General features: G+C 37.7%; 1 protein-coding gene across 8 annotated transcripts in view; it reads left to right on the top strand.

The window, feature by feature from the left end:
• PTPRZ1 (protein tyrosine phosphatase receptor type Z1) overlaps positions 1-14,259 on the top strand; it is a 133,864-nt gene that overhangs the window by 99,603 nt on the left and 20,002 nt on the right. For 4 of the 8 annotated variants that reach the window (XM_059471928.1, XM_059471925.1, XM_059471926.1 and 1 more), the window contains exons 12-13: positions 179-3,749; positions 7,314-7,458. In XM_059471928.1, the coding sequence (XP_059327911.1) occupies positions 179-3,749; positions 7,314-7,458 (3,716 nt within the window). The remainder of the gene's footprint in view (positions 1-178; positions 3,750-7,313; positions 7,459-14,259) is intronic. The other 4 variants (XM_059471931.1, XM_059471930.1, XM_059471929.1 and 1 more) reach the window with 3 other exon arrangements.

Raw genomic sequence — 14,259 nt, 5'->3', positions numbered from 1 at the left:
GATATCTCTTCTTGCAGTTAATGCTTTAGTTTATGACAAACAGTCTTCTCAAGTGTGTTTTGCTTTACCCCTCTTGATTTAACTATCCAGGAAAATGTATTATTACAGTTCAGTTTTCTTTCATGTTCAAAGTCTATAAACATTTTTAATTGTCTTCGGCTATGATATTTTTTCAAAGGATGAAGTTGATGAAAAGGAAACAGAGGTGGATGAAGAAACTGCAGTAGCTCCTAGCACTGACAGTACAATGAACCAATTGAGGAGAGATTTTCAGGTGATTACATCCAGCTACAGTCAAGAAAAAGTGCGAACAAAACCCAGTGAAGCCAAAACAAATACATATCTAACAAGAGAAGAATTGCATGGTAAGGATAATGTTTTCAAAGCAGTTTATTATGCTACTTCTCCACCTATTGGTGAAAATTCTGAAGAGGAAGATCCTTTTTTGGAATCCCAAACAATTACTGGAATTCCTCCTCAACTCATTGACTCCACCAAAAGCAGAGAAGACGAGTTTATATATCTTTCTTCAGGCACTGAGCCAACAAGAATAACCACCTCTGGCCACAGTGACGAAGATTTCTTATTGCCTCCTTTTAAACCTCATCAGGAATCTGATGACTTTTGGAGTTCAGTTCCTACCACTTCTTCATCCCAGCTGGTTACAGAGGAGGCCTCCCAAGAAGATGCCCTTCCTTCAGGAAGCCCAGATATCAGTGTGCATGATGTCTTTTCCCAAGGCTCCATTAGATATGTTTCAGAAGTTGTAGCACCCTCAAGCTCCGATGAGCCTCCAAAGCATACTTCTTCCCCTGGTGGAAATTTATGGTTTCGTAACGCTACAGATCCAACAACTCAGTCTGTTGATACATCACCTAGCGGGCAGCTGTCTCAAACCAGTTACACTGATGCTTATGTAGAGGGATTAAAGCCGACTACAGTGCCCTATACCAGCAGCCCAGTGGTTTTACAAGGCACCTCAGATGCGGATTTAGAATTGCCACATTACTCTACCTTTGCTTTCTCCTCTGCTGAATTATCACCTCACTCTATCTCTTCAAGCTCTGGAGAATATGGTTCTGCTTCTGCTGCCAGTGAGGTACTCTCTCAGACAACTCAGCCAGTCTATAATGGTGAGATACCTCTTCAACCTTCCTACAGTAGTGAAGTGTTTCCTCTAGTCACCCCTTTATTGTTTGACTCTCAGATGCTCGACACTACCCCTGCTACATCAGATAGTGATGTGATCTTGCATGCTACACCTGTATTTCCCAGTGTTGATGTGTCATTTGAACCCACCCTGTCTTCCTATGATGATGTACCTTTGCTTACATTTTCCTCTGCTTCCTCCAGTAGTAAAATGTTTCACCGTTTGTATACAGTTTCTCAAATGTTTCCACAAAGTGCTACTCCAGCTGTTGCAAGCGATAAGGTGTCCCTGCATGCTTCTTTGACGTTGGCAGTGGGTGATCCATTAATACAGCCAAGCCTTGCTCAATTTGCTGATGTGGTGTCACATCAGACCACTCATGCTGCTTTGGAGACACTGATGTTTGGTCATAATAGAACTCATATATTTTCTCAAGTTGAACCATCCAGCAGTGATTTAAATATGCATGTACTATCTACAATGTCTGAACTTACTTATGCTTTGTCTGGTAATGTGGGCTCCCTCCAAAGCTTTACTGTTTCCTATGACTCTGCAGAATTTGTGCATGATTCTGTTGACGTATTTCATCAAGATCCTTTATTTAGCAGCTATAACAATGTACTGGTGCATAAGCCTTCCTCTGTAATATCACAAGCTGATACTTTGCTGCAGCCTACGAGCTCTCTATCTAGTGACACGGATTGGTCTGAAGCATACTCTGGTAGTGAGTCCCTTTTGCCTGATACAGATACTTTGACAGTACTTAACGTTTCTTCCTCTGATTTTGTTGATGAGATTCCATATGAATCATCCGGGTTTAGTGATGTTAATAAGATGCTTCAAAAAGGTGATGTTATATATGGAGATGAGAGACAACTGAAAATTTCCTCTTTTTTAAGTGAAATGGCTTCCAGTGCTGAAAGTAAAGTGATACATGAACTTTCTACATCTGTTTCTAATAATGTTGTAATTGAGCAGAATATGACTCTGCAAGAAAGCCCACTTCCTGTTTCTAGCACAAAGGGAATCCTTCCAGTCTCTCTTGCTTTTTCCACTACTAAGATATTTGATCATGATATTAGTAAACTTACAGAAAAGCACCTTTCTGTTCAGCCTTTGCATGTTACAACTCCAGCCTTTGATGACACTTTGCTTAAACCTATGCTTAGTGCAAGCTCAGATCAAGCTCTCTCTGTCCCTGCTTATAGCGAAATGTTATCCTCGACTCAGCTGTACTTTCATGAGACCTCAGCTACATTAAATAACGAAGCATTACTGCAGTCCTCCTTCCAATCTTCTGGCGATGGCACTCTGCTTAACACAGCTGCAGTTGTGCCTAGTGATCCCATATTGGCTGAAAGCTCAAGGGTTCGAAAAGATAGTTCTACATTTGACCAAATATTGCATCAAATGGCACCAGTTACTGCTACAACTGAAAGCAAGCTGCATTCTACATCTGCACCTTCTGTTGCTGATACGATGTCAAACACTTTTAGTAAGCCCACAGCGTCACTTCAAGGTTTATCTTTTTCTTATGAAAGTGAGAGATACGTTTCATCCAGTTTATTTAACAGTGAAGATGTTCAGAAGGTCATGCCTTCGTTGTACAGTAGCGATGCTTCATTCCAGCTGACCAGTTTAGAAAATACAAATGCCTTTCCATCCCCGGCAGCGAATGCTGCAACAACTCCCTTCCTAACAGGTGACACATCATCACATGTAGCTACTCCTACAGACAGCCATATCTCTTCAAGTGCTTTTGAAAGAATTGAGGCTGACAGTGTCTCTTCAAGTTCCACACTTGGTTTTGATCCTGTTCCTATGCCTGCAGTTGTTTCTGGTTCTGATGTGTCCGTTCATCACACTCTTCCTTTACCAAATACACTTACTTCAGTTACGGCTGTTCCTTCCAAAAGTGAGATCCCTGTAACTTTGAATAGGTTCCTGGTTCCTTCTGGAGAATCCTCTGGGTTGTCTCCCAGTGTCATGTCCAGTACTGATCTTTGGTCTTCTGTAGTTGAGGATGACTACGATGAATATGATGATGCCTTCCCTGTAAGTAACTGCATCTCATGCACTTCCCATAGAGAAGATCAGGATATGATAGTAGAGGATGAAAATACAAAGGTAAATAATAACAAGGATCAGAGTAACCTAATTATAAGTTCACATTCTGAGAAACCTGAAGAAGAGAAGTTTTCTACTGCTGCATCTGACAGTCAGATAAACCGTGCCATGGACAGACGTAATTATACATCCATACCAACTTTGACAGCAAATGCGATACCTGAGAAGCACAACAACCTGAAAATTTTGGAGAACCATATTCAGACCTCTAGTGTCCAGTTGCAAAACACATCAGAATCTAAGTCTTGGGCTGTTTTGACAAGTGACGAAGAAAGTGGTTCTGGCCAAGGTACCTCAGATAGCCTTAATGATAATGAAACTTCAACAGATTTCAGTTTTCCTGACCATAATGAGAGAGACACTGAAGGGGCAGTTGAAGCAGGTAATTCAGAATTAACTCCTGGATCATCACAATCATCAGCCTCATCTGTTACTAGTGATCACTCATCAGTGTTCAACATCTCTGAGGCAGGTTAGTTATGGATAAGTCTAATGAATACCCTGGGAAGCTGTGAGGGGATACTTTTGTGCCATAGAGAATGAGAAGGTTTATCTACAGATAATAAAGGGAGAACATAACAGTGCCAATGGGTGTGATTAAGGAAGCATTGGGGAACAGGGTTTCATACTGAGCTGGCTATCTTGTGAATGCTACTTCTGGCTACTTAAAACTGCACCTGAAATATTCTTTTGTAAGATGATTATGGTCTGCTTTTGGATAGATGCATACTGTCAGCAGAAGTTGAGTCATGCAAAATCTGATAGCAGAATTGTTTCAGTGCTAATTTTTGCTTTTAGTTTTAAAAGTTTGAGAGGGACTTAGGCTCTCTGTTGAGTTCTTTGTACAGAGACTAGTGCTGCCTGTATGGAAATACCACCAGAGGAAATATGCCTCTGATATTCTCTTCTAAACTTACAGCAGCACATTTTTTTGTGTTTTCTAAGAGGACGAACAAGGAAGAAGATGCTGGTCTTATTCTGATTCATAAAAACATTCATTTTTACTCTGTGTATGCCACTTTCAGATTTCAGTGAGATGCAGATTTTTTGTGCCAGATTTGCATATTCCCAATGTAGAGTCAGATTATCCTCTAGATGTTTATGTTTAATGCGATTTTCTTATTTATTCCTCTTAAATTCAGTGAGAGTATTTGCAACCCATGATTCCAAGGATAAAGTCAGAAGTCAAAATTCATAACACATTTCCTTTGTATTTAAAAATGCACTTTGGAAAATTTGAAGTATTCAGGCACATAATTTTCATTCCTTCTTGTGCTAGAGAATTGAAAATCAAAGAATCAAGCCAAAAATAATCTATGATCTTTGAAAAAAAAACAAACAAGGTTGAATTGGTGTTTTAGAAAATGAAGTGAACTTCTGTTATGTACTTGCATCATCTATAGAGGGCAGTATCATTCAACTAAACCCATTAAGGAATGGCATTCACAAAGCCTGGGAAGGTTTCAGCCCAGTCCTACAAACAAATAAACAGTTGAATTACATAAGGTTGTATTTCTCGTGAGCCACAGAATACTCATATGAAAAGGTAAATTAACACTCTATATAGTTGAGGCTAGAACAATATGAAAAATAAAAAATAAAATTAAAAGAGAATAAAGAACATTGAAATTACTGAGAGTCCTAACAAGGTAGGTGTTACAAAACTGAATTAATAAGTGAATTAGTTCACTGGTAAGTAGCTACCACTTTGAGTAAAATGCATAACATTCCTCCAAAAATAACCAAAAATAGCATTAATATTTCAAAAACTATGTTATTAGTATGACTGAGTGTTGCCAGAAGATACTAGAGTTTACATAATGGGTGTCATTTGAATTTTTATCAATAGTGACTCAAAAAGGATTATACAGTACTGGAGGAGGAGTACAACGGACTTAGTTTGTCTTCTAGATATTATTGAAAGACTCTGCAGTATCATTTCATGTTCATTACTTTTTTTCCAACACACAATGCCAATATTGACTTTAAATAAGCTGAACATTCAATTTCAGCATGTCTAACATGTTCTCCTGTAAATCAAAGACATATTTGCTTAATTAAATTACAAAGAAATGCAGCAAACACAAAAATTAACCTCTCACCTGAGAACTTACTTATACATTGCAATGGATTTTGCAGAAATTGGTGAAATGTCTTTTCATTGCGACCATTACAGAAAAACATTGTCATTTAAACTTTTCTCAGTCTTGTAGCTGTTGATGCATAACTATGCTTGTTCTGAACTAGGATTTTCTCCATAAGTCCTCTGTGGCTACCCAAATTTTCAACTTCTGCTGAAAAACTAAGACAAATTAATAGAAAGAAATGTGCAAAGGATCTAAACACATCAGTTATTAGAAATCAAAGAAATCTGCTATAGCTGAGACTACCTTTTCAGCTGCCATCATTGGAGTGAATGAAGTAGGCAAGAAACCCCCTGTTACAGGAGAAGCCTGCACTTCATTCCCCATAGGAACAATCCTAATAGGATACGGTCATGAAGTTTGAAGGAGCACTGTCATCACACAGATAGGATTGGATTTTATGCTGTGAATTAGTCCAGAGTTGGATAAGCAAGTCTGACTGTTTCAAAGGGATCATATTGTGCTTTCTCATGCATACACATAGTTTTTCTCTGGAATCAATAGGAAGCACCAATTTTAACCTACTCAACAGAAACTTGGAGATTTTTCAGAAGCAATTTCAATTACTTTGCCCATTGAGCTGCAGAATTTAAAGAGAAGTGGTTTATATGGGTGTTAAAGAGTATTTTGAATTTAAACCAAGAAGACATCTGCAAAATTAGAGCCTAGACCTTTTTGCACATAAAGTCCTGAAAGCCTCTAAACTCAAGAAAATGGAAGAAAATAGAGCTGCCTGGAATTCTGTACTGTGTGAAGCCATTTGTTTTTGACATCCTATTTAGAGCATGTAATTTGCTGTCTTTTTTTTTTCCCCCAGATTCAACTCCATTCCTTCCTCTCTTTGTGTAAAAGCTTTTCATTCATGTAGAATTGGTCTCTTGAAATCCCAATGGAGTGCAGATGTTTTCTGTACAGCAAAATTCTGCTCTTATACAGAAAATTCATTGCATTAGGACTGTTCGCAAAAGCAGAAAACATTCTAGGGGTTTAATTCTAAAAAGCACAAAAGTGCTTATTTCTGCATTTTCACTCAAATAATGCTTACAGTAAACTGCACAAATTGAAATAAGTCAGTTATTTTACATCAAAGTAACAACTTTGAAATACTTATTTCTTGAGGTATGACCAAGGCTAAAAATAAAGTATTGGTGTTGTCCACCATTGTGTTTCCTTCTTTAATAGAATTATAAAATATCTTGTTTTAATCTTCATACAGATTCCCATGTCCAAATAGTTCTCTCATCCAACAGTATATGGCTCACAGAAATATGAAACCAAAGCAATATCTAAATAATAGTTTGAGCACCTGTAAAGATGGAGGTGGGACGTTTAAGTGTGGCTCCAGTATAGTTGAGAGAGGCAATTGGATTCAAAGGAAGTGGGATGTATCTATAAGGGCAGAATGGGCAATGGACAAAAATACAGAAAGCTAAACTGCAATTCAGCAAGCACATAAAGACTTTTGAAAGATAATTTTTATATTAACCTGTTAGCCAGAGAAGTGATTTGCATTATATGACTGACAGTTTAATATCAATTCCAATGCACATTCCAATATTATGTATTCAGATTTCTTAACTCATTTGGCTTTCAGCTAATAAAATAGATTAAAATAAAAAAAACTTTCTTCTGAATTTTAACAACAGTCTGCTATTCTTACAAAGAGAAGTTTCCACTGCTGGAGGGCTGAGTCACATAAGCTTGAACACTTTGCTTTGCCTTCTATCTGCTTATCTTCTGTAAGCTGGTTTGCAAATGTATAAACTTTCTGCGGTACATAGTAAAAAACAGAGGTAAGTGATATTAAGTAGGCTCATTATAAGACACATTCAACTGTGCTGTGCTTTTCTCAGAATTTAAACTTGGACTGTTTCAATTTTCTCTGACTGCAGAGGCAAGTAATATTAGCCATGAGTCTCGTATTGGTCTAGCTGAGAGTCTGGAATCAGAGAAGAAGACAGTTATACCACTTGTGGTCGTATCAGCCCTGACTTTTATCTGTCTAGTGATTCTTGTGGGTATTCTCATTTACTGGAGGTAAGTTGTATTTTGGTTGATCTTTTTTTCAGTCCTAAAGAGGTATGATTTGAAAAATGTGATGGGCATTATTGAGCTGATTTACAAGAGGGAGACTGGATCATGTCTCTTACCTTGCCTTCATATTGCTCAGTGTCTTAAAAATGACAAAATAAAATGGTTTCTGTCCAAAATACTCAGATGCTTTTTTTTTTTTTTTTGCAGAGGGTTTAAACACTACAAATAGTTTATTCCCATATTGATAGACCTTAGTAAACAATAACTCATGATCCATGCCTAGAAACCAAGTGACTAAACAGAGCACTAGGAAAAACCAGAGGGAAAAGAAAAATAGACATCATGGCATGGGACTGTTTACTATCTTTGCAATCCTTTACCCATTAAAAAGGTAGTTATCAATTTAGAATGAGAATCTATTGTCCTCAACAGGACTATGTAAATAAGCAATTCATATGGCACTGTAGGAGTGTGCTGACGCTCTGTGGAAGGCGGAAAGGGGTTAGTTTAATGATACTATAATAGTGTAACTGTTTGAAGATCACTTCCTGAGTAGCTCTCAGGATGCTCTGTGATTAAAAAGTCATTCTACTTTGTATTCTGACAAACTAAAATTAGCTCTGGTCTTTCAAAGCTTTAGTGGATAACTACAGATGTGTTTCATGTGTACATGTGCTCAGGTTTCCTCATGGATGTGTTTCTTTGTGACTTGATGATTTGATAAGCCAGTAAAAAAAAAAAAAAGTAGGATAAAGGGAATTGATGGTTATTAGAAGTCATTATAACATAATCAGTAAAAGGAAAAACCTTTGTCCACACTGTAAAATAAAACAGATCAGCTAGCATGGCACAGATCTCTTCCATACAGCTGAAATTACTTCCCTCAGAGAGGATAAAAAGAGTGGCTGCATTCACATTGCTAACTGGGGATGGCCTCTGCCTTATGCTAACCCCAAACTGTGTCTAGCATTGTGTGAAATACTGCAAGTTGGTCTGAACTAAAAATGTAACGGGAACCCTGTCAGCCATATGGCAGTATGTGGCACTGCTCAAGGCTTTGGCACTCTCCCACTGGTTCTAGGTAAAGTCACTCTTCCTAGGGACATGCCTGCTCAAGCTCTCAAAACCCTTGCACAGCCCCAAGACTTTCTGTATAGATTGTCAGGGAGGAAATGCCGTGGTGGGGCCAGAAGGGGGAAATAATTGCAAAAACTTCTATTTCAGGGATTGTCAGGAACCTGATCCTGCTTCCACCGTGCTAACACATAAACTAGCAGCCAGGAACAGGATTTGGCTCTTACAGGGACTGTACAAAGAATTGGGAAGACAGGCCCAAAGATCTTCTTTCAGATGCCTCCAGAACTTGTTTCTTCTTCCTTCATCCCAAATAACCCTGGTTAATCTAAAATGAAAAAAAAAAATGGTGAAGAACCATTAACTTTGGCCCTTTCCAAACTGCTGACTACTGTAATCTCTAGGCTGTGATGTCAGGATTATGCTTACTGACTTTTCTGCTAGTCTCCTGACACTAGTTTTATGTTGGCCTATCAGGGTGTGTCCCACATGGGGACAGAACTCATTCCATCCCTGAACAGACTAGGCTGGAGAAATAGAGTTCAAGCATCCTTTGTTCCAGGCAAGTGTGCTAGCCTTTGCCATGATTAAAGACACTTGATTGATGAACCTTGAGAAAGATTTCTTCTGCTTTTCAAGGTAGTAGTTAATTGCCATAATAATGGCAAAAGTAATTTCTTAGTTTATACTTAGTTGGATAACTCTATTCTCCATCCCAGGATTTCCAGCTAACCACCTGCATTCTGAGAATCTTTTTTTGTCATTCATGTTATGCAACATGATTGTTCACATTCAACTTTCAAGGGATTTCATCCCTGATGCTGAGCAGTATTTGAAATCTCTTCTATTTGCTAAAGAAGGCCATGCATTTAAAGACCCAGATTGTACAATGCAGTTCTAGTAATCCTACACGTTACAAGCTTGTTTTTGTCAAATAACATTGTGTTCATTTTGTATTCTTTCTCTGGGAATGAACAATTCTGTAAAACAGGTCTTTCAAAATGAAACAAAAATCCCATTAGCAAGAATATCTTCTTGCCTTGAATCTAATCTTTTCTGTATTTCTTGTGTACTACAAAATAAAATATGGAGCTCTTTTATTGTTAATCCTCAAACTTCTCTTGTCATTATGATAACACCAGTAACTATTTCTTATTTCAGGGGAATGTAACATAAAGACTATGCATCGTAGATAGGACTTTACAGCCCTCTTTCAAAGTTGCTAAAACATTCACCTCTTATTAAAGACTGGAAAAAAATCAAAATATTGAGTTCATTGCTATGTAGATTTCATTAAGCCTGGAAAATATTAGTAGAAACTCTTTAAGATTTTTCTAATGGATTTCATTTGTTTTGAAATAACTGCTCTTAGATGTTAATGTTTCTTTTTATTTTGCACTTTTTTCCCCCTAATTTGGACCTATTATTTTCACTTATTAAAGTTCATAAAAAACACTTACGTTTACAAGAAGCTATTCTATAATTCTTTTGCAATGGTAGTCCAGAAAAACCATTGGTCTATCTCAGCTGGTCACATAAATGAATAATGCTTTGTGTTGTTCCCACTATTAGCTCCTTATTAGAATATTCAAAAGGTGTGTTATTTGGTTTAAAACCAAATAACTACCAAGAGCAACAAGTTCCAGTCTCTCAAGGTTAAAGAAAGACAAAATTATTTATTTCTTCACTTTAGTGATTTGTATCAGAAAAATAATTCTGTACCATCTGTTGTTTGGGTTTTGGTTTTGGGGGTTTTTTAAATGAAATTGTTAATCAGCGCTTGAGGAAATTCCTCAATCTCTTCACTATCTCATTAGGCACAATTTAAATCTTTTTTTTATAGATATTTATTTCTCTGACAGGGATTAAAACTTCTAATGGCAATATTGTCTAAAGATTGAATAATTACCAGTAGGAAAATACGCCATTTTTAGCTACTCTGGTTTTGTGTATCTTTTTTAATTCAAGCAATTTTCAAGCAATGTAATTTTCCTTTCATTTCTTCAGCATGATTAAGATTACAGTGGAATAAACAAGGAGATTCTTTGCCCTGTTTAGTGGCCTTGCTGTTCAGATAGACTTTTTAAAATAGCATTAGAAAGAATTTTCTGTCCACATCTAGAGTCTATCCATTTCTTTCAGTATCTGTCTATTTTCTGAGTTCTTGCAGCAGAGATGTGGTGGGAATACCTGAATGTACTTGCTCTCTTCTTTTCTTAACAGCTTCATTATTACTATTTTGCCTAATTATTCATATTTGTGCAGATCAGCTTTTGTAATGTTTATTGTAGGAAGAGCTTGGAGAATAGTAACATGGTTACAGCTATCAGTGGGCCTTGTACCATTCAAAGTTCTTTTTCAACAAACATATGTGAATTGTGGTAAAAGACCAGCTCTGATGACACGAACCACAAACTGCTAATGCACTTCCAGGTCCATTTGCATCTGTAGACACACTGAGTATCAGCTGCTTGAATGCAGCCTGTTAGACATCTCATGATAACAACACTTCAGAAATTACCAAGCTGATGACAGACAACACCCTGAGTAGTTATTTGCATTTTAAATTTCCTCTACCACCTTGTATAATTTGAACCATACCTGTCAGAGAATGTTCATTTTCTTAGCCATGATTTGAACTAATGCCTTGGGTCCTGTGATAAGTTTGTGGGAACAGAGTTGAGAACCTTCTCTGAGGATCATTAAACTTGGACATGCAGAAACACTTTAACCAGATTTAACTATACAGAGACCACACTCATCCATCCATAAAGGAAAAACTTTTCAACAGTGTGCCATGTCATAAATGAAAGTCTTAATAAAATATGACAATGAAAATTCCACTTGACAAACACATAAAATTAATTGCAGCTATTTAAAAAATGAATAATTAATATCCATTGAGGATCCACTTATAGATCCTTTGGTTTCACCACATCTTTAAATTATCTGTAAATTTAAAAAAAAATCTAGTAAGTGTTTGAGAATACCTACTGGCAGATAATCCTTGAGCTCAAAAGACACTGAAGTTTTCACAGAAAGAATGATCATGCCTCTAAGACCACTGTGCATGAGCAGGAGAAGCACAAACACATCAGTCCCAGGTGGCTCTGGCTGGCAGAGCTCAGCTCCCTGCTGGGTCCCTGGGCAGGATCTCTCTGCACCCACAGGCAGCCCCATGGGCACAGGGTGCTGTGCTCCCTGCCAGCCGCAGCCCCAGCACCAGCCCCGCTCCAGCCCTCCCTGCCCAGGGCAGAAACCAGGGCACCTTTGGTCCAGGGGCCCAAATGCTTGGAAATCTGTGTCCCCCACAGTCTGAGGCCTGGTTGTGTAGTCTCATGTAGCTGCCATTGAAGCGTTCATTCAGATCCAGTATCCCTCCTGTCAGACTGAAGTGCTGCTGCTGCTGCTGCTGTACAGATCCAGACACTGTAATTAATTCAGTGGTTTAGCACTGCCCCCATATATAAAGTGTGTGTTTGAACAAGTGCAGTGTCTAAATTACAAATTACAGTTTTAGGTTGGAGATCTAAGTGCTGAGATGAAAGGTGTAAATTAAATAATCAGGTTATTGAGTGATGGGACCTTTGTCTGGAAGTTTGAAATAGTCATCACTTTTTTCATTAACAACAAGTGATAATTAACAAGATGTGAGTATTAACGTTAGGTTTAGTCATGAAGGCTTTCAGTGCCGATGCAGAAGCAGATGGAGTGCCTATTTATGAGTCTTATTACAGGTTAAGTCAACTGCTATGAATTTGTCTCCTGAATGTGCTAAGGGTGTAATTTATTTTCAGCCACAATTAATTTTTAAAGATTAAAAATACATTGGCTCAGTGAGGGATAATGAGTGTATGGCATAATATGAGGACATTGTAAGTGCAGCTTTAGATGTGAAAGTCATTATGCTAATTAAATTCTTTACAGCTCAATCTTTTCTCAAGCAAGTAGGTGACGTTAATCCATAAACGTTACATGTGATGGTTGTTCACAAGCAGTAGATGTTTGGGGGGAAAGACAATTTTTGGGTTTGGAGCTTTCACATCAGACTGTTTGGCATGTTTGGTTGGTCAGTTTTTAATAAACACAACACAGCATTTGCTGTGCCCAGCAGACAGGGCCAGACTTTCCAAAGTGTTTCATGATTTGAAGACTTGGAGACTTGCCTGCATCTCACAGATATTTCACACACACAGTTCTGATACTAACTCTCGAGTTTTGTGCTAGCATGGAGACAGGCTCTCTCACCTCAGCAGCCACTAACTCTGATGCTAGAGACTCTAAAATTTAGAAGGGTGTTCCCAGGTTCCTGCAGAGTGGGTTCTTGGTCTGCATCCAAAATTGCCATTTCTAAGTGAAACCGCGTACATAACAGATAGTATTGCTCCAGATATCTCATGCAAAGTCAAAGTTTCTCTCAAAGTCACAAATACACTTTTAGAGAATTCTAGCTGGACTTCAGATTTCATTGTCATGTGAGTTACCAGAACTATTCTGCATGTCTCAGTTTTCTTTTAGGTAGGTGTCTGCTTTTTCTTGTGTTTTAAGAGAATCTGTATTGTACACTGATAGAAAATTCTCAACACATTCTGAGAATATGGGTATGTTTCCCAGAGGCTTAATTCAAATAAGTTTACCAAAGTCTTTATTATCTATATTAATGGTTCTGGAAAGAATTACAACATCCACATATTCCCTATCTGTTTCTCAAAGTATCTTCAAAATTTATTTCTGTTTATAACAATTATATGAGGGTTTTTATGACTGCAGCGATACAGGAGCAGAATTATGCAGTTTTTATGACTGCAGTGATACAGAATTTAAAATAACAGTGATTACACAAAGTAACAATCATACAATGGCTGCAGCCAACAGATCTGAAGAAGCAGAATCTTGTAAATATAAAATGAGATTAGTATTTTCATGAGGCATATATTTATTTTGGAATTTAAGGATTATGAATAATATTTCAGAGAGATTAAATAACCCAAAGTTAAGATTGTTATTAGCATGTCTAATCATATGGAGATTTTTTAATTAAAGAGGCTTTGCAATGCTTACAGCAGCAGTTAGTTATTCATTCCTTTGAATAGCTTGAATTCTTAACAGATGCTATTCCTATTATCTTCACATCTGGATTATAGCACAGATACAAATAACGTTGTGAGTCATAGTTAAGGTTGGTTCCATTTGCATTCATACTCCAATGTTTTTTGCAACAAAGCTAGCATCTCCTGGAGTTAGAAATCCCCCTGTTTCTGTCTGTCAGCTTAGGGAAGTCCTCCTTGGTTAAGGTGTCCCTCAGTGTTGTGATTACATTATGAAAAGTTGTTTAGCCCCAGTCACAGCAGTTCTAGAGCCACTGTTTTGGCAGTTACATGTTGCTTTTATTGCATTCCCATGTCTGAAGTAGCATCTGTCAATGAATTGCCAGAACTGATCTCAAACATTGCTCCATCTTCAGGCTAGCATCATCACCTGAAAGGGAACAGTAATTATTTAAGGGAATTTGGATAAGTAAGGAAGACAGTGATGTTTTATGTACTTGGAGTTACACAGCATCTACAGTAGCTCCTGATGCAGAGTTTTTCCTTTAGCTGTCACTATGTCTGATGTGTGCTCTATCTTCTGCTTCTGGTATAGGTAAAGATGCATGAACTATGTATTATGCTGAGGTAATGTAGTATCCTCATGTTGTATGCATAATTTGGTGATGTGCTGGGAGAATAT

This window comes from Ammospiza nelsoni, chromosome 5 (genome assembly GCF_027579445.1).
Source record: "Ammospiza nelsoni isolate bAmmNel1 chromosome 5, bAmmNel1.pri, whole genome shotgun sequence".
In the NCBI taxonomy this organism is placed as follows: Eukaryota; Metazoa; Chordata; class Aves; order Passeriformes; family Passerellidae; genus Ammospiza; species Ammospiza nelsoni.
The sequence above is the reverse complement of the archived record's forward strand: the minus strand, read 5'-3'. Positions and strand labels throughout refer to the sequence as shown.